Source organism: Trichomycterus rosablanca, chromosome 16, assembly GCF_030014385.1.
Source record: "Trichomycterus rosablanca isolate fTriRos1 chromosome 16, fTriRos1.hap1, whole genome shotgun sequence".
NCBI classification, from domain to species: domain Eukaryota; kingdom Metazoa; phylum Chordata; class Actinopteri; order Siluriformes; family Trichomycteridae; genus Trichomycterus; species Trichomycterus rosablanca.
The window spans coordinates 1928015-1953823 of NC_086003.1; the positions used below are offsets into that span (position 1 = coordinate 1928015).

General features: G+C 43.2%; 1 protein-coding gene across 3 annotated transcripts; it reads left to right on the forward strand.

Moving 5' to 3' along the window:
• Positions 1-2217: 2217 nt before the first annotated feature.
• LOC134330137 (homer protein homolog 1) lies at positions 2218-22736 on the forward strand. 3 transcript variants are annotated; one of them, XR_010014984.1, is made up of 10 exons: positions 2218-2631; positions 10734-10890; positions 14827-14958; positions 15034-15126; positions 17539-17675; positions 18704-18866; positions 19743-19853; positions 20215-20295; positions 20906-21176; positions 22601-22736. XR_010014984.1 is itself a non-coding variant. In XM_063011124.1 (9 exons), exons 1-9 carry the CDS (start codon positions 2627-2629, stop codon positions 21098-21100), a joined length of 1074 nt encoding a protein of 357 aa, XP_062867194.1. In that variant the 5' UTR covers positions 2218-2626; the 3' UTR covers positions 21101-21466. The 3 variants fall into 3 exon arrangements, 2 of the variants coding, with proteins under 2 accessions (XP_062867194.1, XP_062867195.1); XM_063011124.1 differs by lacking the exon at positions 22601-22736 and having other exon boundaries at positions 20906-21466; XM_063011125.1 differs by lacking the exon at positions 22601-22736 and having other exon boundaries at positions 18707-18866; positions 20906-21466.
• The last annotated feature ends 3073 nt before the right edge of the window (positions 22737-25809 follow it).

Consider the following 25809-nt stretch of genomic DNA (forward strand, 5'->3'; position numbering starts at 1 on the left):
GGTGGCACAGAAACTGATACCTTTTTTTATGTGGTCAATCACTCATTTACCTATACAGGCAGTAAGTGCCATGTAGAATTACATCACGAAGAATAATAAGCTTTTTTTCTCTCTTCATTTTCCCTGACAAGTGAAAAACCAAAATATAGCCTATAACCTTAACATTATGAGGAAGAATTTCAAAGCTATTCCTTTGCAATACTTTATCATTTGGCTGCCAACTTGTGTGTAATGATGAGACTCAATTGAACTCGAGAACATGCCAGTGTGAATGCATGGAAAACAAATTTAAATTTTCTTTCAACAATATGATAGACTGACCAACACTATTAAGCCAAATCAGCATTGAAAATAGACTTTACTTTTAACAGCCTTCTACAATGCTGTAGCTTCTTAAAACGGAATATATTCTTTTAAATAGAGGTGTTATTTAACTGCTATTAAATTGTTTTCCAACAAAATCCGCCCAATTAGGCGGATAACCGCCCAATCTGGCAACACTGGAACGCGCAAGAGCCCGGTTGCGCCTTTATTCGTAGCTCGCCACAAATACTACTAAATAGTACTAGTAGCACTATGTAGTACTGCTTCTGTAATTGTGTTGGTGGTTGACATTTATGTTGAGTGTATTACTGCACGGTTTTGGGGGAGAACTACTTCTTTGAGGTGCGCTGTTGAATTGAGTACCTGCGTGCAGAAATGCTTCCGCAAAAAAAGTTGCCGGCAAAGCGGTGATGGGGGGCCGGAGGGGTGGCCGAAGATTCATTTATGGTGGCCATGGCCACCACTGGCCACCCCCTGGCTCCGCCCCTGGTTTGAAGTAAGGCTGAAACTTTCTGAAATCCGAAATCATGCCAGCAGGTGAATTGGCTGCTCTAAACGACATATTTTGTTATTTTGTTGTATTTACAGAAATTCCACAATAACGAAAAAAAATTAAACCTAATTTTTGAACATTTTTACAATGTACTGTGCGAATGTTTGTGATTTTTTTTACTCTAGATAAAGATGATAAATAAATGCTTAAAGAATAGGAGACGAAGTAGCTTACCAAATAATCTAGATGGATCAATTTATGGATGAATGAATAAAAAGAATTTAAAAAAAATAAAAAATAAAAGTTTTTTATGGACGCAATACAATCACACGTCCGCCAGATGGCGCTCATAATAATGCTACTTTGCAGCGGGTGTATTTTCTGTATCATTTAATTTAACGTCCACGGTGTCCACGGGTTAGTGCGTATCCTTGCCTTCACAGCCACCTCGACCCTGACCAGAATAAAATAATCAGTAAAATGAATGGACTGTTTTCCAGGTTTGTGCGTATCCTTGCCTTCACAGCCACCTCGACCCTGACCAGAATAAAATAATCAGTAAAATGAATGGACTGGTCCACAGGTTTGTGCGTATCCTTGCCTTGCGCACGGTTTCTGCGTGCCTTCACACCCACCTCGACCCTGACCAGGATGAAGCGACCAGATAATAAACGAGTGAATTAATACACTGGTGCCCTGCCTAATGTCAATTACTGCCTTGAACTCACCACGACCCTGACCAGACTAAAGTAATCAGTAAAAATGAATGGAGTGGTCCCCAGGTTAGTGCGTATCCTTGCTTTGCGCACAGTTCATGCGTGCCTTCACACCCACCTCGACCCTGACCAGGATGAAGTCATCAGTAAAATGAAAGGATTGGTTTCCAGGTTAGTGCGTATCCTTGCCTTCACTCCCACCTCGACTTTGACCAGGATGAAGTAATCAGTAAAATTAATAGATTGGTCCCAGGTTAGTGCGTATATTTGCCTTCACATCCACCTCGACCCTGACCACAATAAAGTAATCAGTAAAATTGTGTGGACTGTTTCCCAGGTTAGTGCGTATCCTTGCCTTTACAGCCACTTGGACCCTGACCAGAATTAAGTCATTAGTAAAAATAAATGGAGTGTTCACCAGGTTTGCTTTGCGCACTTTTTTGCGTGCCTTCACACCCACAACGACCCTGACCAGACTGAGTTGTACCGGACCCAGCGCCTACTACACAAAATTGTGGACGCAGCTCTGAGTCGGTGAATCAAAACATAGCTCGATTCGTTTAAAGAGAATCGTTCAGAAGAATCGGCTCAGTGAGTTGAATCACTAATATGCGCTGCTCGGTGATTTTTTGGTGGCTAATGAGCGACACTGGAGAGCTGTAACCAGGCAACGGGGCGCGCCTCAAAAATAGTGAAAATGAATGGATGAGCATCATGGACCTTTAAATGTTAAATTAAGGAATTAATTGGTTGAATTAATTGGATATTTTACTCAGCGTTTGGAGATAAGCTCAGGACATGGTACCATCTCTCGGACAGACGCGCTCTGGTCCGGCCTGGTTCATCTGATTCACCGCAGGAGGAGAAGATCTGATCTGATATTCCAGGTTCTGTACAGAGATCCTGAAGCTTCAGAGCTGTGAGATCTGAGAACACACATTGCGAAAGCTCCTACAACCATCATGTCTGTACATGTCTGCTCGGATTAGCTGTGAAGATAAAGCCAGTTCATGGCATGTCGGAGTGAAAGAGGCTGAATAGAAGAACCAACTATCTACAGCTGCTTCCAGCACCATCAGCTCCACCAGCAAACATGGGGTATGTATCTACAGCAGGGATGTTTAACCTTTCCTACACATTCATTTATTCATTCACCTCTAACACATGAGTGCAGGGTAGGAATACAGCCACAGTAACATGCAGAAGGTGAATTGGCTGCACTTGATTTATACTTGAGATATGTGTGATGGGTGAATTGGAAGGTCTGTGGTGACCTGTGAGAGTAGCTCAGCTTCTAAGGACTAGTGATCGGAAAGCAAGTAACCATTGTTGGGCCCTTGAACAAGGCCCTCAGTCACTGATTGCTTGCATTAAATTATAAATAGAATAGAATAGAACGCCTGTATTTGTCATATATACATATACAGTTGTACAGTACAATGAGCTGGGGTCGAAGCGAAGGGTCAGAGATTGTACAGCGCCCCTGGAGCGGAGAGGGTTAAGGGTTTTGCTCAAGGGTCCAACAGTTGACAGCCCAAAGCGCGACCCACTAAGCTACCACTGTCACTTTGAAATCCCTGATTAAAATCATATGCTAAATGTAAATGGATTTCCATGGATTGACATGCTATAAGCCAGTGCATGTTTTAGAAAGGTGTAAGGAACCAGGAATATTTGGCCCTTTGAATATTTTATTGTGCCCCTTATTTCCACCTGTGTCTCATATGTGGACCCAGTCATGTAAGAGCGTTTTTATCGTGGCTCTTATGGTGCATAATAGAATGACACTAGCACAAGAGCAAGACAATACAAGAAATACACCAAGAGGACGCTGAAAACAAATCATACGACCCTCAAAAGTGATGCTTTACTCACTGGTGGCTCCTGCTCTGTACTGAACACTGCACACGGACGTTGTGCATACGCTGTTAATAGTAACGCTAAGCTAACTGTTACATAAGGGAAAAGGTCAGCTACAGTGGCAGTGTGTCTCACATTCGACTGGACTTATACGTCCAGAGAGGCGCTTACGACAGCAAGAGGCCAAATGCACTTGAGAAGGGCATCATTCTGCAAAAAATACCATATAGAAGCACTTTGTAGTTCTACAATTACTGACTGTAGTCCAATTGTTTCTCTACATGTTTGTTAGCCCCCTTTCACCCTGTTCTTCAATGGTCAGGACCCCCACAGGACCACCACAGAGCAGGTATTATTTAGGTGGTGGATGATTCTCAGCACTGCATTGACACTGAAATGGTGGTGGTGTGTTATAATAATAATAATAATAAATTTTATTTATAGGCGCCTTTCAGGACTCTCAAGGTCACCGTACATAAAAGAATAAACATACAAACAGCATAAAACAGCAATAAAAACAGGGAAAGAATTTTAAAAATATATATAGTCAAGAGAACAGGCTAAAGACTGTATGCTGTCCTAAACAAGTAAGTTTTGAGGCGTGATTTAAAAATGTCTAGAGAGTCAATATTACGAATGTCTGGTGGGAGGGAGTTCCAGAGACGGGGAGCCGAACGGCTAAAAGCTCTAGACCCCATGGTAGTCAGACGGGCTGGAGGGACAATAAGACTAATGGATAAGGAAGATCTAAGGGCTGGGTCAATTTATATGAAGGAGCTTGGTGAGATATGGAGGAGCAAGATGATGGATAGCCTTAAAAGTGAGCAGTATAAGTTTATAGTCAATGCGAAATTTAACAGGGAGCCAGTGGAGCTGTTGAAGAACGGGGGTGATGTGATGAATGGATGGGGTTCTAGAAATGACACGGGCAGCAGCATTCTGAACTAGTTGTAGCTTATGGAGGGACTTGAGGGGGAGACCAAACAGAAGAGAATTGCAATAGTCCAAACGGGATGTGACCAGGGAGTGGACCAGAATGGCAGTATTGTCAGGAGTGAGGGAAGGACAGAGACGGTTAATATGACAAATATAAAAGTATGCAGACCGAGTGATGTTATTTATGTGAGTTTGGAAAGACAAAGTGCTATGTTAGTGTGTGTTGTGCTGGTATGAGTGGATCAGACACAGCAGCGCTGCTGGAGTACCGTGTCCACTCACTGTCCACTCTATTAGACACTCCTACCTAGTTGGTCCACCTTGTAGATGTAAAGTCAGAGACGATCGCTCATCTATTGCTGCTGTTTGAGTCGCTCATCTTCTAGACCTTCATCAGTGGTCACAGGACGCTGCCCAAAGGGTGCTGTTGGCTGGATGTTTTTGGTTGGTGGACTATTCTCAGTCCAGCAGTGACAGTGAGGTGTTTATAATAGAGAGGTGGAACACAGTAAAGTGGAAGAATGCAAAAATGTACACTTTTAACTGTGGTTGTATGTCATTTGGCCCTAGACGTGTGTGTACTATGTGTTTGTGGAGTTGAGTAAAGCTTAGGCTGCTTATCCGACTCAGCGATGATCCTTTTCTGATCCTGAATAGCTGAATTATTTTGTCCTGTTATTCAGAACCTTGTACGCCAGCCTCTTTTCCCTTAGCTTGACGTTCTCTCAAGTATCTCTGCACGTTTAAACCAAATAAATGAATATGATAAAGATGAAAGGGCACCTGATGGTCCCACGCAGGAATCCAGCAGAGCTACTGAACATTCAGCCAGTCTAAAAATAGGCCCTGTATCTGAAATGTGCTGGAACGCAGTGGGGCACGGAGAGTGGTGACCGCTGAGCTTTACATAATGAATGAAAGAGCCGTAAACAAGCCGCCACGTTAAAACACTAAACCTGCAGACCTGCACCGGCCCTGCGCGGGGCACAGAGTGGGCACGTAAACAGGTCAGAACTGGTACTTATAGAGAATAAGTCTGGAAATATCTTGTTCGAGGGTTTTAAGGACACACACCTCAGAGTGAAAATGCCATTGTTGAATTGAATGAATATTTTACCCCTCCGCTTCAACATCAATTTAATACAACTACTGAAGTGCAATAAATTCTTACACATGTGCAGTAGTATCGCTATTTTTATCAGCTCCACTTACCATACAGAAGCACTTTGTAGTTGTAGTCTCTAATTTCCTTCGGGATCAATAAAGTATCTATCTATCTATCCATCTATCTATCTAGTTCTACAATTACTGACTGTAGTCCATATGTTTCTCTGCATGCTTTGTTTGCTCCTTTCACCCTGTTCTGCAATGGTCAGGACCCCCACAGGACCACCACAGAGCAGGTATTATTTAAGTGGTGGATCATTCTCAGCACTGCAGTGACACTGACATGGTGGTGGTGTGTTAGTGTGTGTTGTGCTGGTATGAGTGGATCAGACACAGCAGCGCTGCTGGAGTTTTTAAACACCTTATTGTCACCGCTAGACTGAGAATAGTCCACCAACCAAAAACATCCAGCCAACAGCGCCCCGTGGGCAGCGTCCTGTGACCACTGATGAAGGTCTAGAAGATGAGCGACTCAAACAGCAGCAATAGATGAGCGATCGTCTCTGACTTTACATCTACAAGGTGGACCGACTAGGTAGGAGTGTCTAATAGAGTGGACAGTGAGTGGACACGGTGTTTAAAAACTGTGTCTGATCCACTCATACCAGCACAACACACACTAACACACCACCACCATGTCAGTGTCACTGCAGTGCTGAGAATGATCCACCACCTAAATAATACCTGCTCTGTGGTGGTCCTGTGGGGGTCCTGACCATTGGAGAACAGGGTGAAAGCAGGCTAAAAAAGTATGTAGAGAAGCAGATGGACTACAGTCAGTAATTGTAGAACTACAAAGTGCTTCTATATGGTAAGTGGAACTGATAAAATGGACAGTGAGTGTAGAAACAAGGAGGTGGTTTTAATGTTATGGCTGATTGGTGTATATTCTTATATATAATTTTCACCCTCAACGTTTCCAATCGAAACATTAAAGTGAGGAAACTTTTTGAAGATCCCTCGTATACAATGACAATGACAATAAAGGTATTCATTCATTTATTTATTCATTCATTCACTCATAAAGCCCTGGGACAAAAGTCCATTGTATGCGAGCGCTGGGTGTGTACAGTCTGTGCTAAACCCCGTTCTAAATCTAGCAGCCGAGCCGAGCAGCTGGTTCATCAATGATTTTAAATACGCTGTATACCCAAAAGTATTCGGACACCTGACTGTGAGCTTGAACAACTAGCTTTCACAAATTCACTCCCACTGTAGTGATCTCAGTGGTTAAGGAAATGGACTAGTAATCAGAAGGTTGCCAGGTCAAGCCTCACCATAGACAAGTTGCCATCGTTGGGCCTCTGAGTGGTAACTGTAAGTTGCTGTAAACACAAATGTGGGCGGCTGTAGCCTAGTGGTTAAGGTACTGGACTAGTAATCAGAAGGTTGTTGGTTCAAGCCCCGCCTCTGCCAGGTTGCCACTGTTGGGCCCTTGAGCAAGGCCCCTAACCCTCAATTGCTTAGATTGTATACTGTCACAGTGCTGTAAGTCGCTTCGGATAAAAGCGTCTGCTAAATGCTGAAAATGGAAAAGCTGAAATGTTTTAGGGCAGCTGTAGCTTAGTGGTTAAGGTACTGGTCTAGTAATCAGAAGGGTGTCGGTTCAAGTCCCACCATTGGGCCTCTGAATTAACCCTCTTTAACCCTCAATTGCTTAAATCATATTCAGTTGTAATTGTAAGTCGCTTTGGATAAAAGCATCTGCTAAATGACGAAATGTAAATGTAAATGAACGGACAGTAGACACCATACCAGCGCTCATAAAGGAAATCTTTGAAGTCTAGTCACAGAATAAATGGAGGCTTGGTAAAACTCCCAAACAATCATGTTAGAATGATATTGAATGGAGTGACATGAGAATAAAATAATATTCCAGTTCCTAGTGAATATAGACTGTAGAGTGAAAAGCAGAGTGACCGTGGAGGGATTTAACCAGTAGAACTGATTCTGCACTGGGAGCAGATGGCCACCCTCTCACCCTCAGCCTGGGCCTGGTATTTAACACTTCATTATGTGTGTGTGTGTGTGTTTTACAGTACACGGAGTGTGTGAAAGTGTGTGAGGCCTTAGTCTGGCTATGTGAAATGGTCGGATGTCTACACTAACACAGATACACTGATACGGTGCTGCAGCAGGTAGACGGTAGAACGGCTCCGGGTGACTCGGGTTTCAATTTATTTATTTATTTATTTATTTATTAGGATTTTACCGTAGTTACTGCCCTGTGGTGTTTTAGAAAACGCTCGTTCTAGATTAGTGTGAAAGGGATTCAGAGTTCTTTGTCCTTTGATGGTTTGTTTTATGCAAACTCAAATGAGACAGACCGGTGCTTTGAGATTTACTCTTGTGATTAGGTAAGATGCCAATTTGTATTGCAAAGTGACCCAGACGATTCAGTCCACCTGCTGCACTCCAGCCACTGTGTTACAGATTACTGACTGTGTTCAGTAGACAGTTGATCAGATTTATAACCTCACTAGAACCGTCCCGTCCAGCTGAAGGTGCTGTAACTGTGAATATTAAGGGGAGTACGAAGTGATTTTCTTCTCAAGCCGGAAGAGAGGTTTACTACAATTCACATTGTATCCTGCCGAAATGTATTGCCAACTATCTATTGTTTTGGGATTCGATTCAGGAACTCTATTAAAGTTATTTTTCAAAGAAAAAAAAGTGGAAATCATTAAAATTCAAACTAGATGCATTAATTTGGGACAGCGGTAGCTCAATGGTTAAGTTATTGGACTGGTACTCTTAATGGTTGCCAGTTCAAGCACTGTTATGACCCTAAACAAGGCCCTTGAAATTGTATTCAGTTGTAATTGCCTTAAAAATAAACGTCATCTATTTATTTTTCAAACATTTTGGGACATTTTAAAGCAGGTTATTAGTTCCAGTTCCCTCTGCGATGGGATATTCATATGACGGTTAGGTTTGGTTAATACGGAGGGAGGAACCAGGCCATGTAATGAATGGATTCCCGGTATAAATGAACAGCTGGCGAATCCCCCGTTTCGGCAGAATTAATCACCGCAGGCAGACAGGACTTTTATCTCTGAGATTCCCCCGGAGAGAAGTGAAGAGGTAAAACTGAGAGGAAGGTCCCTAAACGCTCAGCGATGGGTACGTCCCAGAAAACGTCCTTTATTAAAGTTTCACCTCGTCTCGTTCTGTCCCTCTGACTCGAATGAGAAATGAACCGGTCGCTATTGCTATCAAATAAAACTGGAAATAAATAAAAATGTTTACTTTGGTCATAGTGGTAATTTGGCATCTTTCCCCTTTCCCGAATGTAGTCAGTCATTACAACAACCATAAAAAGATTGATGTTAGATTTACATTCATGTTTATTAAATAAAAAAACACGATTTTTAATTCCAGTTTAATTCTGTTAAGAAAACACAAAACTTGGGGGAAATGAAAGACACTGAAGAAGCAACAGAACAGCAGCAATATTTACTAATTAAAAAAGCAATAATTAAGAAGAAGTTCGGGGGTGTGGTGGAAAAACCTTTAATGAAATACCTCAGACTGGATTATGAGTAGAAAAGCGTTTTATTCTCGTCTGCAAGAATAATTGCAAGTCTCACATAGAAACTCGGAGAGTGTGATAAGAAGGAAAGAAAATAATCACCCTGTATACTCCCATCAGTGAGCTTATAGGACAGTGAAAGATTCCACCATTAACTTAGCTAGAACACAGAAACTGGTCTAAATCAGCTAGAACTGGGTTTTGGAGGTTGCCAGTTCAAGCCCTATCACTGCCAAGTTGGCACTGTTGGGCCCCTAAACAAGGCCCTTAATTTCTCGAATTTGTATTCAGTTGTAATTGAATGTTGCTCTATATAAAAGTGTCTGTTAGTGGCTGTAAAACAGGGGAAAACCCTTAAAATAATCAACAAGCTGCAAAATAATTACACACAAAATAATAATAATAATAAAAAATAATTTCAGTCGTGCCATATTTGGTGTCCAGTGTTTGCTTCTTTAAATTTGTACTATAATTAAGTATATAAATCTACTATCAGCTGCAATGTTGCTAACAAAAGAAGCGTATGTTTATCAATTGACCAGCATTTGCAAACAGAATGTTGAGATAATTAAATAGAAGAAAATATTTTTGCCAATTTTACCCTTAAATAAAGTAAGACGTCCCACACTGTTTAGTAAGAGGGATCTTCAAAAAGTTTCCTCACTTTAATATTGTGGTCATAAGCAGTGAGGGTGGGAGGAGGAGTAACCGGTCGTGTCTGAGAGACTGAGAGGCGCTTATGGTCCAGATTTAGCTCCATCTGGTTTCCACCTTGTTGGATGCTCAGAGAAGCTTTAAGGGGAAGAAGATTCTCATGTGATGATGATGTGAAAGCAGCGCTGCATCAGTGGCTACGAGCTCAACCGAAAACAGTTTTTGCTGACGGCATTAAAATGTTGGTACGACGCTGGAAAAATGCATCTGAAGGTGACGATGTAGAAAACCATTTGGTGTATTGTGTGTGAGAAATCACAGCGAGTGCGATGTGAGAATGCATATAGATGCGAGAAGGCGATATTTCAGATACAGGACGCTACCGAGCATTTGAATAGCAAACACTGTTACCGTCATTCAAATCACGGCGACTCACTTTAGTGCAGCGTCTCCATTACAGCACATTAACAGAGCATTTATCTACAAAGAGGAAACTCACTGGGTGGAACGTATTTCCCTAGCGGGGCCATAAATTACATCTATAAAGTGTTTTTATTGTACAGCAGGTCTGGTGTATAAAAAGCTGAATTAATTAATGAGTACGAGAGCTGCTGAAGGTTTTTATTATATCACCACGATTTTATGCCTCTCTTACAAAAATGCAGGTTCTAATTAGCTCTCATGTAATTTATTACAATAACTAATTCATAATAATGATGTTATAATCCTAGACTTTATCCAAATGAGTCTTTCTAGCCATTTACGGGCCTTTTTGCAGATCCAGAGTGTGCTTATCAAAAGGAAAATCAGTTTTATATCCAGTCTTTTGGTGCTTCTGAAGATCTTACTCACAATAACATCACATGGTTTTCATCACATGGTGCTTCCAGCTCAGATCGGTCGATTGGCCCGTTCAGATTAGCATGCTGGCACCGAGGGGCTCGGCCGTCTGTTCCTGCTTCACGCCGTGCGAAGCAGCTGCCGTTGATCCGTGCCTTTGATCCGGCGTGATGCTAACCGTCCTGGTTTCTGTGTTTCTTTCTGTGTGTAGAGAGCAGCCCATCTTCAGCACCAGAGCCCACGTCTTCCAGATCGACCCCAACACCAAAAAGAACTGGGTACCCACCAGCAAGCATGCGGTCACCGTGTCCTACTTTTACGACAGCACCCGAAACGTCTACCGAATCATTAGCTTGGACGGATCCAAGGTCAGATCCCCAGCATCACCCATTCAGTCTATAAAGTATCTATCCATCCGTCTGTCTGTCTGTCTGTCTGTCTGTCTGTCTATAATACTACATATCTACCTATTTGTCTGTTTGTCTGTCTGTCTATCTATAATACTATCTATCTGTCTGTCTGTCTATCCATCTATATTATTTCCTAAGTGTAGTAAATACTCTTCTGGCTAAAAGGTAACTAATCCAGCCTCTGCTATGCAGCCACTGTTGGACCCTTGAGCAAGGCCCTTAATCCTGTCTGCTCCAGGGGCAAACAAGCTTCCAAACAAACTGGAATATGCAGAAAATAATTTCCTTTCACTGTACACGTGTACATGTATATATGACAAATAAAGGCATTCTTCTTGTAACAATTCCCTACAGTCATGTTCCCAGCTATAGTGGAAATCCTTTCCAGAAGATGTGAGGTTTTGACAGTAGCATAAATAAATGAGCTTCTAATCATATAAATGAACCTACAGTGTATCACAAAAGTGAGTATACCCCTCACATTTCTGCAGATATTTAAGTATATCTTTTCATGGGACAACACTGACAAAATGACACTTTGACACAATGAAAAGTAGTCTGTGTGCAGCTTATATAACAGTGTAAATTTATTCTTCCCTCAAAATAACTCAATATACAGCCATTAATGTCTAAACCACCAGCAACAAAAGTGAGTACACCCCTAAGAGACTACACCCCTAAATGTCCAAATTGAGCACGGCTTGTCATTTTCCCTCCAAAATGTCATGTGATTTGTTAGTGTTACTAGGTCTCAGGTGTGCATAGGGAGCAGGTGTGTTCAATTTAGTAGTACAGCTCTCACACTCTCTCATACTGGTCACTGAAAGTTCCAACATGGCACCTCATGGCAAAGAACTCTCTGAGGATCTTAAAAGACGAATTGTTGCGCTACATGAAGATGGCCAAGGCTACAAAAAAATTGCCAACACCCTGAAACTGAGCTGCAGCACAGTGGCCAAGATCATCCAGCGTTTTAAAAGAGCAGGGTCCACTCAGAACAGACCTCGTGTTGGTCGTCCAAAGAAGCTGAGTGCACGTGCTCAGCGTCACATCCAACTGCTGTCTTTGAAAGATAGGCGCAGGAGTGCTGTCAGCATTGCTGCAGAGATTGAAAAGGTGGGGGGTCAGCCTGTCAGTGCTCAGACCATACGCCGCACACTACATCAAATTGGTCTGCATGGCTGTCACCCCAGAAGGAAGCCTCTTCTGAAGTCTCTACACAAGAAAGCCCGCAAACAGTTTGCTGAAGACATGTCAACAAAGGACATGGATTACTGGAACCATGTCCTATGGTCTGATGAGACCAAGATTAATTTGTTTGGTTCAGATGGTCTCAAGCATGTGTGGCGGCAATCAGGTGAGGAGTACAAAGATAAGTGTGTCATGCCTACAGTCAAGCATGGTGGTGGGAATGCCATGGTCTGGGGCTGCATGGGTGCAGCAGGTGTTGGGGAGTTACATTTCATTGAGGGACACATGAACTCCAATATGTACTGTGAAATACTGAAGCAGAGCATGATCCCCTCCCTCCGGAAACTAGGTCGCAGGGCAGTGTTCCAGCATGATAATGACCCCAAACACACCTCTAAGACGACCACTGCTTTATTGAAGAGGCTGAGGGTAAAGGTGATGGACTGGCCAAGCATGTCTCCAGACCTAAACCCAATAGAACATCTTTGGGGCATCCTCAAGCGGAAGGTGGAGGAGTGCAAAGTCTCGAATATCCGCCAGCTCCGTGATGTCGTCATGGAGGAGTGGAAAAGCATTCCAGTGGCAACCTGTGAAGCTCTGGTAAACTCCATGCCCAGGAGAGTTAAGGCAGTTCTGGGAAATAATGGTGGCCACACAAAATATTGACACTTCAGGAACTTTCACTAAGGGGTGTACTCACTTTTGTTGCCGGTGGTTTAGACAATAATGGCTGTATATTGAGTTATTTTGAGGGAAGAATAAATTTACACTGTTATATAAGCTGCACACAGACTACTTTTCATTGTGTCAAAGTGTCATTTTGTCAGTGTTGTCCCATGAAAAGATATACTTAAATATCTGCAGAAATGTGAGGGGTGTACTCACTTTTGTGATACACTGTATATGAGGACCATATGAGATCTGGGTTTGAGGTTCAGGTGTCCACATACTTTTGGCCGCACCGTGTAAATGTGCACACAGTCTTAAACGAGGAATGAGGGCTGGAGAAAAAGTGATGACCTGTACTTGTGTCTCCACACACACACACACACACAGCGGAGGTGGAGTGGTAGTTATTTTGGACTCTGGTTTGGATTAAAAGGAGGAGATATTTTGGAGAGCATGATTACATAACACACTGTGTATCTCAATGTGTGTGTGTGTTTCAAATTTTTGGAACGGTGGGTAAAATGCAAAAAAACCCAGAAAGCTTTGAGTACTCGGGTGGCACAGTGGTAATTTGTGCTAACCTACTACCCCTGGGATCTGGGGTGTGTGTGTGTGGGTGTAAATCTCTGCAAGTGTGTATATCTGTATACATATATGTGTGTGTGTGTGTGTGTGTGTGTGTGTGTACATGCAAAAATGCTGCATACGCATCCACACACAAACACACACAGTTGATCAATAGCAGTTAAGCAGCCTGTAAAGGTCCTCACCTCATTGAGTGCTTCCTGTTGTTTCATTGTTGGGATGCAGCCTGTCAGCGACACACACACACACACACACACACACACACCAACATTTATCATGGACCTGTTTCCCATAGCAACCTTTCCCCCAGACTTTACAGGCCCATGTTAAACTGTAATTTGCGGTTGGATGCAAGTTCCAGCTTTTGCAAACACACACACACACACATATACTGTATATACACTCTTAAAAAGACGCCCACACACCCACAGATACACACATGCCCACACTCTGCCACATGATAACACAAGTACAAAAGAGAGAGAACACTGCAGCAGCAGCTACAAAAATCCTCGCCGCTGTTCCAGAGTCCACTGGTGGTTTGCTTTATACTAATCAACACGGTGTGGACGGAATACAAAAGCCTGGTACTATATACAGTTAATTCCATGGCATGTCATGGCAGTTTTGGGATTTAAATCATTTCTGCAGGGGTAAAGACTTTATTGCAGGGGTGTCAAAACTATTTGTGGCCCTTTTTATAAGTTAAACTAACATCTCTAGTTTAAACACTGGGTGTCAGTGTCACACAAAACCAGTCTAAACCTCCCCATCCCATTTCCACCAAATCAAAACATTACCAGCGTGGGTTTTCTCTGGGTGCTCCGGTTTCCTTCCACAGTCCAAAAACATGCAGTCAGGTTAATTGGAGACACTGAATTGCCCTATAGGTGAATGTGTGTGTATGTGTGCCTTGCGCCCATTGAAAAGCTGGGATAGGCTCCAGCACCCCCCGTGACCCTGATTGGATAAGCGGTTAAGAAAGTGAGTGGGTGAGTGTTTATAGTAATCAGGTACGTCTATTATTTTTTATTTCTTTTATTACACAGTCAGTGGCCCGTCATTGCATTGCAAGAAAAGTTTGGACACCCCTGCTTTATCGATGGGAAGGGCATAGATGCCCCCCGGTGCTATTTTTGGCTGTTATACAACCATGCAAATTTATCACTGGACCAAATGATTTACATCGGCTCACAGCTCAGATATTTATGCATCCTCCTAACTTCAGAACAAATTACATTTTCCATTGCACAGGGGTCCAGGTTTTGTTCTTTTTTTAAATTTATGTGACCCATTGTACCACCATTGGCAGCTTGATACTTTAATGCTTGGCATAATTGTCTAAAATAGCCAGACTGACCAGTCAGACGTGGTGTCTACATACTTTTGGCTATGATGTTCACAGATGAATGAAATTTGCTTGTTCTGTTCTGTTTATGCTCCTTCCAGGCGATTATCAACAGTACCATCACACCCAACATGACCTTCACTAAGACCTCACAGAAATTCGGCCAGTGGGCGGACAGCCGGGCGAACACCGTCTACGGCCTCGGCTTCACCTCCGAGAGCCACCTGAGCAAAGTGAGACCGTCTACGGTTACTGCTGTATTGTTTATGGTTTATGTATTCTATAAAAGCGCTTGTTTTGTTTCTCAGTTTGCAGAAAAGTTTGCAGAATTTAAGGAAGCTGCTCGGTTAGCAAAGGAAAAATCTCAGGAGAAGATGGAGCTGACCAGCACGCCGTCACAGGTAAACTGCTGGGAATTTTACTCTCTGGATAACGCACTTCACATTACTGCTCTTGTGAGGACAGCTGGGATCTTTAATTATTACTATTGGTGGAAAATCCAGTACCAACTGTGGACAGTTTTTGGCAAAGTTGGCTGTTAATTACACTTAAAATTGGTACACGCCACGTCCACAGTTTTATTCATAACACCAACAAAAGAGCATCTGTAGCTTTAGTGAACAGCCCATATCTTCAAAATCTGTGTTTGGAAATAGACTTACCGTTTGATTTAGTTTTATCAACTGTGGTTTAATGCAGGGTTTTTCAAACCCTGGGTCGCACCCCTTGGGTAAGTCACGAAGAGAAAAATAATGATAATCTAATAAACCTGTACGGGAACGCCCCCTTGTGGAGGCTTTTTGTTACATCTTCGTATAGAGAGAGTAAGATGCATTGCTTGTTTTGCCTGGGTGGCGTAATAAATCATGGACAAAATGTGGGTCACTAAACGCTGGTTTAATGCACCTGTGTACTCATTTTGGAATTGTGCTCAGCAAAGACACACGGCTGTATTATTAATTTTACCTCCTGTACTTTTTGTATTGCTACAGCAACTAAACATTCAGAAGATGTTATGAATTTGTGCCTAGAAGTCACGTTTTAGTAATATTTTAGCATCTTGCTCTCTCTATACAAGATGTAACATAAAGCCTCCACAAGGGGGCGTTCGGGTACAAGTTTATTTAATTATTATTATTTAAAAAAAAACAGCATTAAACCAAAGTTGACAGAACTAAATAAAACGGTTATGACATGGTTATGACTTTAGGTTGTGTCATATTAATATTAATAAAATTATGACTTCATAGCGGCGTCACATGGCTGCTACCCAAACCAACTTTTGCTAGTGCACTAATTAGACAAGCTGTTTAGTCTAGGGGGGTTCGGTTCGGTTTCTTTCGGCCACTCCTGTATTTTAGGGGGCTCCAGAGCAGATCGTTTTGAACCGTGTACCTAATTTGGCAGTTTTACACCGGATGCTCTTCCTGATGCAGCTCTCTTTATTTTATCTGCAGTAAGATGAAATCGGTTTGGTTCTGCGCTATTAGGGCTTCATTTCCAAACATGTTAAAGCCAAAATCCCCTACGAGGTTTTTTCCAGAACTCTGACCCCATAAGGCCCCACCTCAGACCGGCGGCACGGTGGCTCGGTGGGTAGCACTGTCGCCTCACAGCAAGAAGGTCCTGGGTTCGATCCCCAGGTGGGGCGGTCCGGGTCCTTTCTGTGTGGAGTTCGCATGTTCTCCCTGTGTCCGCATGGGTTTCCTCCAGGTGCTCCGGTTTCCTCCCACAGTCCAAAGATGTGCAAGGTGAGGTGAATGGGAGATATTAAATTGTCCATGACTGTGTTTGATAATAACCTTGTGAACTGATGAATCTTACTACTAACTACCGTTCCTGTCATGAATGTAACCAAAGTGTCTAAAGTCCTAATAAACAAACAAACCCCACCACTGACCAAAGAATTTAGTTTTAATTTGCATGTTTAACACTTGATTTTACTGTCTCACATTATTATTTAATTCTCTAAAGCGCAAACAGGTTTTGGCTCCTCTGAAGGTAAGAATGGTGACATGGAGCATTCGTAACGCTCCATAATCCCAGTAATATCCAACCAGAACCACTTCCTGTCAGATCCTCTACCTCCATCAGCTCTTCAGTCTCATTAACGTCTCCAAACAGCATCCACCTGACCCTATTCACATAAACCTAAACCCTCTGTATACGATTAATTACAAAGGTTCCCACGAAGCTGTACTCACTCTCGCCCTGACCCAGTGTTACTAAAGCTAACCTTTCTTTACTGAGTACTACCTTAGTCTTACCTTAAACACTCCAGTAAACGGTCCATAACCACTAGACGACGTCTATCCATTGTCTCCCAATGTCTCCCAAGTTCTCTGTTCTCCTGTTTAAATAACCGTAATGAAAATTTGGGAGTTTTTCAGCACATACAGTTGAAGTTACACTTGTGTTATGATTCCAGTCATTTATGTTTGTACATATGATAGATAAAAGCGTCTCATCCGCTATTTGTTTAAAAAACTCTCAAATATTCCTTAAAAATGAGGTCTTTTACAGATCAGCTAAACATTAGAATGTTGTTTACGTAACTTATTCTTGTAATACACGTCTAACAGTGTCCCCTTATCCAGTTTAAGCACAGACAGGACTCGGCTATGACTGCTAGAAAGGTAAGCAGCTACAGAGTCTTACAGCAGCTACGAACTGAATACGAGCTGAATCAGAGTGCAGAAACGACTTCTCATAACCGCGTCCTCTCACATCACTTCAGATCATCAGATGTTCGAGTGAATCTGTGAGTCTGAGGCAGCGTCACGCTCTAAACCTGATGTTTTATACTCCGACAGGAATCAGCTACGGGTGACCTGCAGTCACCTCTGACCCCCGAAAGCATTAACGGGACGGATGATGAACGGTCGGCGGCCGACACCTCTCTGAACTCGGAGCCTCGCGTCGAGACCAACGCGGTTCCCTTCCCCCACGGGTGATTATCAGCGGGACGTTTGTAGCCCAGGAGGTTCCAGGCCTGGATTGTAAACGATTATTCAGTGTGCTTTAAATGTGCTCTATTGTTTGTCTGATATTCAGGTTACAGCAGAATGTTTTTGTCTAGTATTGTGGATTTGATTGTTTTCTTGCAATTTTCTATCAGCCGGTCGGGCTTCTGCAACGTGATTGGCAGGTGTTCCTCAAGAGGTGGACGAATCGGTCTAGCCACTGGAGGTGCACTTGTCAGTGCTAGTCACAAGCCCGGATAAAAACAGACTGTTGCAGCGAAGTCGACAGCGTATTATGTATTTTATATGTATATACGTATATACACCGATCAGCCATAACATTAAAACCACCTCCTTGTTTCTACACTGTCCTTTTTATCAGCTCCACTTACCATATAGAAGCACTTTGTAGTTCTACAATTACTGACTGTAGTCCATCTGTTTCTCTACATACTTTTTTAGCCTGCTTTCACCCTGTTCTTCAATGGTCAGGACCCCCACAGGGCCACCACAGAGCAGGTATTATTTAGGTGGTGGATCAGACACAGCAGCGCTGCTGGAGTTTTTAAATACTGTGTCCACTCACTGTCCACTCTGTTAGACACTCCTACCTAGTTGGTCCACCTTGTAGATGTAAAGTCAGAGACGATCGCTCATCTATTGCTGCTGTTTGAGTCGGTCATCTTCTAGACCTTCATCAGTGGTCACAGAACGCTGCCCACGGGGCGCTGTTGGCTGGATATTTTTGGTTGGTGGACTATTCTCAGTCCAGCAGTGACAGTGAGGTGTTAAAAAAACTCCAGCAGCGCTGCTGTGTCTGATCCACTCATACCAGCACAACACACACTAACACACCACCACCATGTCAGCAACTCCTGCTGTCTGGCGGAGGTGCTTCCCTAAACTGTTGCTACAAAGTTGTGGCTGAAAAACATGAATTCAGAGAAATTAGAAGGGGTGTTCAAATACTTCTTCTCATATAGTGTATATCTAATAAAATTACTTATCATTTCAGCAGTTCAACCACCGTGAACAAGCACTGGGAGGCCGAACTGGCCGCTCTTAAAGGCAACAACGCCAAGTTAACAGCAGCGCTGCTGGAGTCGACGGCCAACGTTAAACAGTGGAAGCAGCAGCTGGCGGCGTATCAGGAGGAGGCTGAAAGGCTGCACAAACGAGTAAGCAAATACAGACAGAACTGATTTATGATACAAACACATTTAACTCATTTATCCAAAGGGTCTTACAGTTACGCTGAGCAGTCGAGGAATTAGGGAATTAGGGTCATGCTTAAGTAAGAGCTTAACTGTGGCAGCTTGACTGAGCCGGGATTTAAACTCACAACCTTCTGATTCCTAATCCAGAGAATCCAGAGAATTGCTATACTGAAAACCAGGAGATATCTGTTCACGACTTGTCACCCAATTTCTCCCATTTTCTCCCAATTTAGTCCAGTCAGTTTGTGTTCCGTGGCTGGGGGATCCCCGATTTTTTGCAGTCGAGGTGGGTATACGCCTCCTCCGACCCGCACGCAGCCCTTAACGGAACCCTTTTCCACCCATGCACTCTGCACAAGCGCCTCTATCCACCAATCAGGGACCTTACACAGCGTTTGAAGACCCCATCCACATATTCTGGTCATCCCTCCCTGCAGGCACTGCCAATTATGCCCACTAAATGGCCGGTGGCAATGCGGAGTTTTGAACAGAGGAGTTCAGAATCTCGCAGAATTTCCCACTGCGCCATCTGGGCGCCTAGTTTTTTCTTTTTGAAAAGCTGTTTATGGAAGGTCCTGGGTTCGAGTCCTTTCTCTGTTGAGTTTGCATGTTCTCCACGTGTCTGCATGGGTTTCCTCCCTCTGTACAAAGACGTGTTAGTGAGGTGAATGAAAATTAAAACAAAATTAAAATCTTAATAAACAAACAAACATACAAAAGCTGATTATTTGTAGCTGTGTTATTACAGAACTGCAGCTGTCATCTATAGTATTGGTCTAATATACAAAAGTAAAAGTTGATGTATGGTGTGTGTGTGTGTGTGTGTGTGTGTTTCAGGTGACAGAATTGGAGTGTGTGAGCGGGCAGACTACAGTCATCAAAACCCAAAAAACAGAACTGAACCAGACCATAGAGGAGCTGGAGGTGACACTGAAGGCCAAAGAGGAGGTACGGTATCTTCTCTACCAGCCTGACCGTGCCTGAGGGAGGGAGGTTGACTGGGTTAGTGGTGGGGTATTCACAGAGTACATAGTGTGTCCCTCCACATGTGGTACGGCTCTCTGTGATACGAAAAGATGCGTCCAGAGATGGAGTGGGTGTCGGAGGGGGTCTGTGATAGTCTCAGGTCTGCTTGGCCAGCACGGAAGAGATACAAGGAGCAAAACATTGCAGTAGTTGGATTGGCAATGATTAGATTAGAAGAAATAACAGTGTAAGAGTGAAATCAATCTGTGTATGTGTTGAATTATTAGTGTGTGTGTGTGTGTGTGTGTTACGTTTAATAATTTTGATCATCTGGTTGTTACAGGAACTAGAACGACTGAAGGCAGAAGTCGAGAGCGGCAACGAGCTGCAATCACAGAAAGATTCACTCACCAAGAAACTGCAGGTACGTCAACATGTGCAGCGGGGTATTCAGATTTAAAACTCGGCGTTGGCACCGGTCAACTGGGCGCCATCTAGCGGGCATAATCGGCAGTGCCTGCAGCAGACACGTTTCTGCCAGGGCGGGATGACCGGATTATGTGGGTGGGGTCTTCCAACGCCATGTAAGGACCCTGATTGTCAGATAAAGAGGCGCCTGTGCAGAATGCATGAATGGAAAAGGGTTCCGTGCGGGTCAGAGGAGGCGTGAGCAGCAATATACCCACCTCGACTGCAATCAGGGATCCTCCAGCATCGGAGGACAGATTGACTACACTAAATTGGGAGGAAATGGGACAAAATGCATCAATAAAACAACTCATATTCCTTGTTGGTGGCCGTCCTCTTCCTCTTTTACCCTAAACTCCTCTAAGCATTATTGAGTTTTCCAATAAACTGATTCTTCTCATAACGAGTCCAAAATAAGAGAGCGTCAGTTTGGTTAACTGGGCCTCCAGTGAAAGGATAGATGTGATTCGGTCGAGGATCCATTTGTACTCTGGTCTTGGCCTTCACGTAAGTTCAGAGGCATCCATGTTCTTCCTGTCTTGATTTTTTTATATACACACATACAGGAGACCGAGACGAGGACGGCGGAGCTGGAGACTCAGCTGGTGGAGCTGGAGCAGCGGGTGGAGAGCAGTAACGCCGAGCACGAGGCCTTCAGGAAGAGCGTCCGCTCGCTTCTTCAGCTCCTCGATGGCAAGATCTTCGAATTGACTGAGCTCAGAGACAACCTGGCCAAACTGATCGAGGAGGAAAGAAGCTAGTGCCTGCAGGAACACAGCGCCATCCGGTGGAGAACATAGACACCACATTCACTGAGGACACACACACCAGCATAGTGTACGTGCTTGGTCCCACTTACAGAACCACACTTTCTATAACAGGTGCCTACAGTCACGAATCCACACACACACACACTCACACACACACGGTCATGAAAAAGTTTGGACACCCCCGGTCAAATTCGATGAACTATTGATCGAGTATTGATTTTCTGAATGAAAATAAAATAAGAGGGAACCATCATGTTTGCTATTTATTAATACTTGCATAATATACCGGGCTAGTGATCAAAAGGTTGCTGGTTCAAGCCCCACCACTGCCAAGATGCCACTGTTTGGCCCCTGAGGACAAGATACAGACAAAAATGTTACAATTTATTATTTACTATTTATTTATTTATTTATTTATTTATTCATTTCCTATGAAAATGTGACTTTTAGTGACAAATAACAGACTATTAATCAGTCAGTTTTATGCAATTTTGTATCAGTTACAAAAAAAACCAAAAAATTATTAATATAACAAAAATATTCAATTTAAGTAACTCAACAAAGTGAAATGACAACTGGAATTACATAAAAAAAATTAAATACTGCTTCATAAACTGATAAATATCAAAAATCCCATATACAGAAAACCTGGGGCACAGTTTGGCCCCTGAGCGAGGCCCTTAACCCTCCCTTGCATTGTATTTAATCACAATCTGCTGGTTAAGGTACTGGACTAGTGACTTGACTAGAAAGTTGGTGGTTCCAAGTTCTACCACCGCCAAGTTGCCACTGTTTGGCCCCTGAACAAGGCCCTTGACCCTCAATCTCTCAAATTGTATCCAGTCAGAGTTGCTTTGGGTAAAGGCATAAATGCAAATGTAAGCACTTGTGTTTTCTTTTACATTATTATTTATTTAAAATAAATAAAACAGCCAGATAAAAAGGAGACCCGTGACGTCTTGATTGTCTTACTCCAGGATTGGGCTGCTCAGTGGGCAGCACTGTCGCCTCACAGCGAGAAGGTCCTGGGTTCGATTCAACCTGTGTCAGTTTGCATGTTCTCTACTCCAGGATTTACTCTAGCAGCAAACCTAGAAGGTACAAACCCAGTGCCATCGTCTATTATTAAAATCATGATTGTTCCCGTTAACGCACCCTCTACAGAAAACATGGTGTTTATTATTGCTCAGGTTGTATTTCTTTGCTGAACTGACTGAAAAAAAACCCTAAATCATGTAACATGCCAAAAAAATGAAGAATAGATGGAATTTATCCAGGGGGGCATCTAAACTTTTGCATGCATCTGTATAATCACACTACGTACACAGCTGGGATTTCACTGACGTGTACAATCACACACGAACGAGCCTCTCAGATCTCACGCTCTGTTGTGGTCAGTGTCTCACAGTGATGCGTCTAGACGACTGGACTCTCGAGATCTAATGTGAGTGAAACATTTACAGCCAGTGTGTTCTCCTCCTTCCATTACAGTCGTGAGTATAAAGAGAGGAAGTTGCTTCATGAACAGTCTCGACCTCGGCGAACACTGGAGATCGGAGCAGATTTATTCTGATCAGGTTTTCTACACCCATAAAGATAAAACTACATATTTACATTATTTTGTACCTTCCACACGTTGACTCATGATCGAATGATTAAATGCTATAGAGGGACATCACTACAGGATAAACTTGTTCACATTTCGAGCTGCTTCCGTCAAACTAAAGTAAATATTATAGGATGGAAAGAAGTGGATCGTACTTTGGGACCATGCAGAAATCTGTCCTTCCTATGGCGGCGGCGGCGGTGTTGTTGTTGTTGTTGTTCTCCCGTGCAGGAGACTGTACTTCCTTTTAAGGTCCCACTTTGCAGCCTGGAGAGGTTTATGGATCTGAATGAATGGAGAAACAATCCTTCCACTATCAGAGCAATACAAAACATAGACATGGGAGAGGGGGAGGTGGGGTGGTTGGTCTCACTTTCAGGTATTCTACTATTTTATCTGTAAAGAGATGTGATGAAATCACAGATAAAACTTTGGGGTTTTATTTTGGGGGGTGGGGGGGGTGGCGAGGGGGCTGAGAGGATGACACTGACCCTGCATCGACTGCGAGGCAATTTTTCATTTCTTCACATTTTCTAATGAATAAATATTCCGATTTATAGTGCATTTGTGAAAACGGACTTACAGTCAAAAGTTTTTGGAGGGGACGTGTGACACTAAGCGCTTTTGTAAACGCTCTTTTTCTGTGACTAAACTTGGGTTTTGGGGTGACCGGTGGCACCGGGATAAAGCACACTAGCCTACTGCTGCTGGGATATGAGGTTCAATGGTTCGAATCTCAGCTGTGCTTCCGGACAGTCGGATTGGCTGATGTACCAGGAAAAAGGTACAATCTAGCCACTGGGATGTGCACTTGTCAGTGCGCTCTCAGTGCTGGTCCCAAGCCTGGATAGAAATATTACCGGTCTGGTATGCGCCAGTCCATCGCAGGGCAGACACACACACACACACACACACATTCACCTATAGGGCAATTCAGTGTCTCCAATTAACCTGACTGCATGTTTTTGGACTGTGGGAGGAAACCGGAGCTCCCGGAGGAAACTCACGCAGACACGGGGAGAACATGCAAACTCAGCACGGAAAAGACCCAGGCCGCACCGCCTGGGGATCGAACCCAGAACCTTCTTGCTGTGAGGCGACAGTGCTACCCACCGAGCCACGGTGCCACCCAATACATTTACAGCAAGTATTAATTAATTAAATATTTATTTATTTATGTGGTGGTGTAGATATTATCTAATGTCATTTAACTTGAGCTAAATCCTTGTTAGGTTTTATGAGAGATTATAACTGCTGACCAAGTAAATATCGTCCTGACCTTGGCAGGAGACCACTGTTCCATGAACTTTAATTAATGTGTGCGGCTCATTTAGGCTCGATCGTTGCAGACAGAGATCACTGGAATCCCAAAACTGCCATGCCACACACGGCCCCTACAGGTGAATATAAACTTTTGACTTCAACTGTATTTATTTAGTGTTTTTATTTCGTTGCGCTCAGTTTTCTTGAGTTATGAATTTAACTTGACGTGTGTGTGTGATAACAGTTGCTTTTTACATCGATGGGAGAAACTGGCAATATTTTTGAACCGTTTAAAAGGGAAGAACCAGAACAAGTATCGACACTTGTTCCACACAGGTGTAACTCTGGAGAGACGTTTTTTCTTTTGCCAAATATACATCGTTTCCTGTACAAACACACATGTTCCAGTTGCCTTTGGTTGAGAAATGCATTACCAGTAGCTAAAGGTACTGTGGTGGGGTTTTACTATTGCCAAAAACTGTCTGATGTGTAATATTTACAGTATAATGTACAGCTGAAACACTTCAAGGGCTCGTTGTTTCTGGGTTTCTCATGGTTCTATTATCACGTGTTCCTAATGAACTTTTCTTTTAAAAGACGTTTGATTTGAGTAATAATTTTAAATGTTGATGATATAACACATGCTTCAACACAAATGTAACTTATTTCTAGTAATAAAATAAATAAATGAATTAATTAATGTGTGTTTATTATTGAGTAGAAATGTTCACTATAGAACCAGAAGTGAGTGGATGAGTGGACTTGATCATGACCATGAAGTTTTTGAAGTGTTTGTGTGGTAATTTGTGCTGGTTTATTAGGGTGACGCATGCTGGATGTTGGAGCAAAAGTCCTGGCTTGCTGTGGGCGTTCCAGTTCGTTCCAATGGCCTGTATGGACCTTGCTTTGCGCACATGCTGGAACAGGAAAGAACCTTCCCCAAACTGTTCCCACAGAAGTTTTTAGATCGTAGTGAGCGGCTAGACGTAGACAGCAGTGCATCCTGGAAAAGGTGCTGGACTAGTAATCGAAAGGTCGCTGGTTCAAGCCCCTGGGGCCCTTAATGTAAAACCACGATGGCGACTGTCCACATGACGAGGCGATACACTGATCAGACATAACATTAAAACCACCTCCTTGTTTCTACACTCACTGTCCTTTTTATCAGCTCCACTTACCATATAGAAGCACTTTGTAGTTCTACAATTACTGACTGTTGTCCATCTGTTTCTCTACATACTTTTTTAGCCCCCTTTTATGCTGTTCTTCAATGGTCAGGACCCCCACAGGACCACCACAGAGCAGGTATTATTTAGGTGGTGGATGATTCTCAGCCCTGCAGTGACACTGACATGGTGGTGGTGTGTTAGTGTGTGTTGTGCTGGTATGAGTGGATCAGACACAGCAGCGCTGCTGGAGTTTTTAAATACCGTGTCCACTCACTGTCCACTCTATTAGACACTCCTACCTAGTCGGTCCACCTTGTAGATGTAAAGTCAGAGACGATCGCTCAACTATTGCTGCTGTTTGAGTCGGTCATCTTCTAGACCATCATCAGTGGACACAGGAAGCTGCCCACGGGGTGCTGTTGGCTGGATATTTTTGGTTGGTGGACTATTCTCAGTCCAGCAGTGACAGTGAGGTGTTTAAAAACTCCAGCAGCACCAGCACAACACACACTAACACACCACCACCATGTCAGTGTCACTGCAGTTCTGAGAATGATCCACCACCTAAATAATACCTGCTCTGTGGGGGTCCTGATCATCACATACTACTGGCCACAAACTGTCAGACTTAAAGGATTAAACAAGGACACAGGACAAAGGAC

Excerpts from the sequence above, each read along its gene's own strand:
- LOC134330137 (XM_063011124.1), top strand. Across the intron at positions 17,676-18,703 it reads GCGGTTCCCTTCCCCCACGG|CAGTTCAACCACCGTGAACA; the intron begins GTGATTATCAGC and ends TTATCATTTCAG. Across the intron at positions 19,854-20,214 it reads CACTGAAGGCCAAAGAGGAG|GAACTAGAACGACTGAAGGC; the intron begins GTACGGTATCTT and ends TGGTTGTTACAG.